Source organism: Gekko japonicus, unplaced genomic scaffold (assembly GCF_001447785.1).
Source record: "Gekko japonicus isolate JY-2015 unplaced genomic scaffold, Gekko_japonicus_V1.1 scaffold224, whole genome shotgun sequence".
In the NCBI taxonomy this organism is placed as follows: domain Eukaryota; kingdom Metazoa; phylum Chordata; class Lepidosauria; order Squamata; family Gekkonidae; genus Gekko; species Gekko japonicus.
Window position 1 is genome coordinate 406,170 of NW_015170894.1, and position 6,103 is coordinate 412,272.

At 46.9% G+C, this 6,103-nt stretch overlaps 1 protein-coding gene across 1 annotated transcript in view; it reads left to right on the forward strand.

Annotated features, from left to right (window-relative positions):
• LOC107116551 (A-kinase anchor protein 13-like) overlaps positions 1-6,103 on the forward strand; it is a gene marked incomplete at its 5' end in the record, with an annotated part of 206,382 nt that overhangs the window by 174,845 nt on the left and 25,434 nt on the right. Inside the window, one exon of the mRNA XM_015418487.1 lies at positions 1,013-1,145. Coding sequence (XP_015273973.1) covers positions 1,013-1,145 — 133 coding nt within the window. The remainder of the gene's footprint in view (positions 1-1,012; positions 1,146-6,103) is intronic.

Consider the following 6,103-nt stretch of genomic DNA (forward strand, 5'->3'; position numbering starts at 1 on the left):
TTTCCCTCCCCCCTCCCTTGCATTCAGGCAACACACTGCGAATTATTGCAAAAGTCTTCTGTCCTGCCTGGGTTTCCCCAGAAACTGTATTGGCAGTTTTGAGCAGCAGAGGGCACTGTGGCCTATTGCAAGTGTGCACACAATACAGAGAGCAGACATGAAATCTTTGCAGTCAGTCATGCCACATTTTGTTGGTGGGAATTTGTTGACCTGTAGCAGTGGTGTGGTGGGAAGAAATTCAGTTTGGGAAGCTTTGCTCGAGAATGACAGCGCTGGATCAGTGGTGGGGTAAAGGTTCCTGCTGTAGTTTCTGGTCACCTGGTTGCTGAAGGCACAGTAACCCTTTCAAGGAGGGAAAAAAAAAAAGGAAAACGATTTGCAGTATGCAATTCAGCCAGCGTTAGAGTCGTGAGTGATAACTCTCATTTTAGCGAAGTTACCTGCTGCAGATGTGGTTGCCACCTTTCCCCTGCCAGGGTTATTCTGTCTCTCGTTGCAGCTGTACTGCAAAGGGATGTCGAAAGTGGTTCTTTTCCTAGCAGGGATGTAAGGTCATGGAAGAAACTGTAGCTGTTTAATTTCTGCTGCTAAAAGCAGAGGGCACCCTGACCTGGTTGGCCCAGGCTACCCAGACCTCGCCTGATCTTGGAAGTTAAGCTGGTTAGTTCTTGGATGGGACCTCCAAGGAAGTCCAGGGTCACCACGGCAGAGGCAGGCCATGGCAAACCACCTCTGCTCATCTCTTGCCTTGAAAACCCCACGAAGGGGTCACCATAAGTTGGCTGCAGCTTGGCACCGCTTCCCGCCACTGAAGGCAGAAGAGCTGCCCAGTCCAAAATTAAGCCGTCACTAACTAAATCTGGTTTTATAACGGTGGGCGCTTGAAAGGCGTCAGTGGCCTGGGATTTGATTACTGTAGAATAGTGACCTGGGAAAAAAATCAAGCCGTGGTCAGGCTGCAAGGGAACGGGGTTCTGTCTGCTCTTTGAAATTCGTCTCTCTCGGCTTCCAGCATTTGTGAGGAGAGCTGCAGTTTCCTGCCTCCCAGTCCCTCTAGGAAAGACCTGGAAGGCAAAAGTGGAACGAAAGTGAGTCGGACTTTCAGCTACCTGAAGAATAAAATGTCCAGCGGCAAGAAGAGCAAAGTAAGTAGCTTGAGACTTACTCACTTTCTCTGTCTTCTTGGTGCTTGGGGGGGGGGGGTCAACAGTGGGAGGGCTTCTAATATCCTGGCCCCACTGGTGGACCTCCTGATGGCACCTGGTATTTCTGGCCACTGTGTGACACAGAGTGTTGGAATGGATGGGCCTTTGGCCTGATCCAACATTGGCGTCTCTTATGTTATGTGGAGTCTCGTGAGCTGGTGGCTCGTGCGTGGCTTGATGACAATGAGCGGTGTTGCACATGCACTGTCTTGGCTCTTAGAGCATTGGCCATCAGATTCTAAGGTTGGGCTCCTACTCCCCACCAATGTTCCCTCTAAGCTGTGGAGTCTCGTGAGCAATTATTCTGCTTTGTGAGCTACTGGCATTAAAGCTGTGAGCGAGCAATTTGGCTACTGCATAAATTAGTTGTCTCTGGAGCCATCCTCCCTGAGCTAAGACAAAAATGTGTGAGCCAGAGGCTAAAAAACTGTGAGCTAGCTCACACTAACTCAGCTTAGAGGGAACACTGCTCCCCACCAGAGGTGGCTGCAAGTTATCTAGACAGAAAATGGATCCAAGGAGAGATGCAGCTGGATGGATGCTCCTGCCTTCAGTAGAGGTGACACCCTTCAGGTGCCCGGATTGCAGTGCTGACCATTGAAGCTGCAGAGAGGCAAGGAAGGTGTGGGCTAGAAGCCCTCCCCCCCCATTTGGATAAATTGAGGAGGGGAGTCTGAGACGCCCGTTCTAGTCTAACACCAGTGCTGGGTTAGAGCTTCAGTGGGGAGATCCTCAGCGGCTCTGGGCGAAAATTCTGCGTGTTTGTCTACCAAAGGGTTGGGAGAGGCTCGAGGAGTCTGTGAGTTTGTTTCAAGTATAAGAATCCGTTTGCCATTTCCGTATTGCCCGAAATGTTTTCGAAGGCTTGAGAAACTGGCCGTGGGGTTCCCTGTGCACTCCCAGGTTGTCCAGGCCTGTGGAATGTGTGTTTTCCAGTGCTGCCCTTACTGTTAGATAAGCTGTGCCATAAGATGGACTTTGGAGCATGTCAGCATGTTAATTTTTCTTAAGAGGAATCGGTAGCAGAGTTGATGATATGCACATGGGCTTGTTAGCATTGAAATGATAGAACTTTTGGTAGTTTAATAAATGGTTATTGCGTTAAGATAAATTTATGTCCGTACTGGGGAAATAGGGTACGTTCAGTAGGCCCGATTTCAGGCACTTCAAATAGATGCTTTGTTGGAGGCTTCCCTTGGCTGTGGGTGATCCTGCTGGCTGGGGAACCGTTTGACTTTTTTGCAGAGATCAATTTCCTTCAACAGAGAAAAATATTAAGGTTAGAGGAAGAAACTTGGAAGGTATTCTGGCTGGCAGACTGGAAGTGTCTTTTATAGCAGGCGTGTTCCTATGTTACAAGTGAATGCACTGTAGGTGGGCTATAAGTCAAGTTTTTAAAAATTGCCATTGGCCTTTTTCAAATGTGACCACACATACAGAATGAATGTGCTACGCATGATTCTCCTGACATACGTGTTCACCGTTTCTTCTGAAAGGGTCAGTGCAGGGATTTTTCACCTCAGTAAACCTATACCAGACCCTAGATTAATCTGGGGTCTCGTATCGGTGCTCTGAAGCTAGAACATGCAGACGTTACCCCTTTCAGGGAAAAACAGCCATTATAATGCTGATGCCTGTTGAGATTTGGGGTTTAAAATTGTGGAGACACAGCCAGTGCCTACGTTTACCTAGACAGCAAGAAAAATTGTGAAACTCTGAGGAATTTCAGACGGACGATATAGTCCAGAAGAGGGACGGTTCCCAAACAGTTTCTGGTCTGTCATTTCAGACAGAACCGTTTTAGAACCGGTTCCCTACCGGAATATATTTGTAATTTCACACACAAACGCTTCTGTCCCATTTAGGAAACGGGGCTGAAGCATTTTACCTGTCAACCACTTCCAAGTAGTCTTCAGTTTCCTCTCCCGGTTCCAATGCGCTTTTTCCCGCCGTTTTTTGCCCGCGTTGGCGATCTCCGGCTTTTTTTTTTTGAAACGGTCGCTTTATATCGTTATATAGTGTTGTGTTATAGCACTATAGTGCTATAGCGCTCTAAAGCGAACGTTTTTTTAAAAAAAGCCGGAGATCGCCCACACGGGTGGAAAACGGTGGGGGGAAAGCGGTGCAGTCTGAAATGGCAAACCGCTTCAGATCCAGCTCTTTACCGGAAGGGGAAAGCCATGTGTGAAATGGCAGCCATGACGGATCAAAAACGGCTTCAAAACGGGTTAAAAAGGGTAATGTGAAATTCCTCTCTTTCTGGGCTATGCCTTATTATGGGAACAGGTAGAGGAATGTCATCACTGAATATATGTGTGTAAAAAGCCAGCATACGAAGGAGAATGCTGAGCTAGAACTCTTCTCCCTGCTTGCTAGTTTAATTTATTTATTTCCTTCGTTTTACGTATTTATTTGTTTCATTTCTCCCCGGTGGGGACCCAAACCTTAAATCATTCTCCTGTCTTTGATTTTATCCTGACAAGAACTCTGTGTTATAAGTGGGTAAGAGAGTGAGTGAGTGAGTGGCCCAAGGGTCGCCCAGCAAGCTCCCATGGCAGGGCAGGGATCTGAATCGGGATCTCCCAGATCCCTGCCCAGCACTCTTAACTACTACACCACACTGGCTCTTATTAGTTAGATCAAAGTCGGCAGCCGTGTTGGTCTGGAGCAACAGAACAAAGTTTGAGTCCAAGTGGCACCTTTAAGACCAACAAAGTTTGATTCTGAGCATAAGCGGGCACACGAAAGCTTATACCCAGAATTAAACTTTGTTGGTCTTAAAGGTGCCACTGGACTCAAACTTTGTACCTAGTTAGTTAGGTAAAGGGATTTTTTAAAAAATAGAGGTTTTGATATAAAGAATATTCAACAAGGCTCTTCCCTCATCATCAGCATAAAGTGAGAGTCGATGTGTTTATAGATACCGGGTGTCCAAGGGAACATCCATCTCAATATAGTCCCAGGGTTTAGTGCTTAATATGTTGCTTTGGAACAGGCAAAGAGACCATTCATTTCTGTGTGTCTGTTTTAAAAGGAATGGTTCCTTTATGGGTTCCCTCCCCTCCGCCGCCCATTACAGTATTGTAGTGGTTAGATTGTTAGACAAGGATCTGGGAGACCCAGGTTCAAATTCCACTCTGCCTTGGAAGCTCGCTGGGGGACCTTTGGCCAGTCACTCTCTCGGAAACTCACAGAGTTGTTGTGAGGATAAACTGGAGGAGGGGAAGACAGTATGTGTAACTTTTGGTGCCCATTGTGGCCAAAATGGGGTATAAATATCCAGGGGTCATTTCGTAGAAAAAGAGGTGCAGGAGCTCATTAGCGTAAATCATTAGCATAACTCATTTGCATATGCCACACCCCCTGACATCACTGGAAGTGTATCAGAAGGTGAGGGCTTCTGGGAGCATAATAACAAGCTTGTTGCTTGTGCACGCCCCCTGGGATCTTTACTGCCGGAGCTCCGCTCCTGTGCGCTCCTGCAGGAAATGACCCCTGTAAATATCTAAGTAAATATATTTTTTTCAAAGTGATATGATCCAGGAGGACCTATTGTACAATCTCCCCTGGTGTTTGTCTGAGTTTATCCCACGACTTTCTACCATTTTAGATGTTCCAAGTTTCTTGTGTTCACGCTCTGAGAATCAAGAGAGCTCTGTTGACACAAGTCTTCTAAGAAATGTAGGTGGAAAACGGATTTAGTAAGAACCTGCCTCACGCTTGGGGAAGACGGACAGAGTTGCTCCAGTTCTTCTCTTGTCACAGACACAGAGTTGCTCCAGTTCTTCTCTTTTGACAGACAGCAAAACTTGACAGGGATAGGAGCAAGTTCACAGGTCGGACCTGGTGGCGCATCGCATGCCGAGGAGGGAGTGGTTCTGCTTGTGTGTAGTAGATGATGCAGAATTGCAGTCGGGATTGTGTTTAAGCTGAAGCTCATCAGTATGGGAAAATGAGAGGGTAACCTTCATTCAACATAACAGACTGTTCAAAATGAAGTAACATTGGGGCTGCTGTTGGCGGTGGACGTTTGTTTTCTTTTAAAAATGCTCTGCGTGGAAAAGATCGAGACGGCTTCACTGGAAGACGCTGCTTTTTGTTCTAAAGATTACAACACCCCTAAGTGGTTGTGCAAGGCAAGCCAGTTTCCTTTTGCGGGCCTGCGTGTCTCTCCCTTATGTGTGCAGAAGTCTTGGAGACTTCTGAATTGCCTCTATCTGTAGACAGCCCAGTAGACTGACCCCCTCCCCTTTCTTTTGTTCCCAAGCACACCATCGCTGCTTTCTTTGAAGTTTTAAGTTCTCTTGCTTTATGCAAGTTACGGCTTTGAAAGAGCATCCAACAAGCATCTTAATTTCCATGTAGACAGTGTTCCACAAAGCCTGTGAAAGAAATCCTCCACAAAGTCTTTTACTAGGGTTACGTTGCATACCAAGAAAACATGCTAATAAAACTTTCAAAAACCCACCAACAACTTAATTTTTTTTCTAAACCAAAGCGTTTAACCAAATATTTAAAACTTAGGAGCTGATCCCCCCCCCCCCCATAAGGATTCTGATTCTCCAGCTGCTGAGATTTCTAGGCTGCTGAGCAGCGTAGATGGGGAGGGTTACATACAGGGTCACTGGATTTTTGGTTTCCATTGTAGAAGTATGGAAACATTTTAAAGCAACTTTATAAACCCCGTCATTATGTAGGCAACTTTCCATTAATTGCTTAAACATAAACGCTCAGTGGCTGTTCATAGGGTTGCCATTCCACAGGTCCCGGCGGGGGTTCCCCCAGTTCTGGGGGCTCCAGTCTGCTGCCAGACAGCTGGCTGGTGGTGGTGGGAAGCGCCACCCCCAGGCCTGACTGCCCACAGCCACCCCCCTCTCCCTCCCCCCCGCAAACTTTCA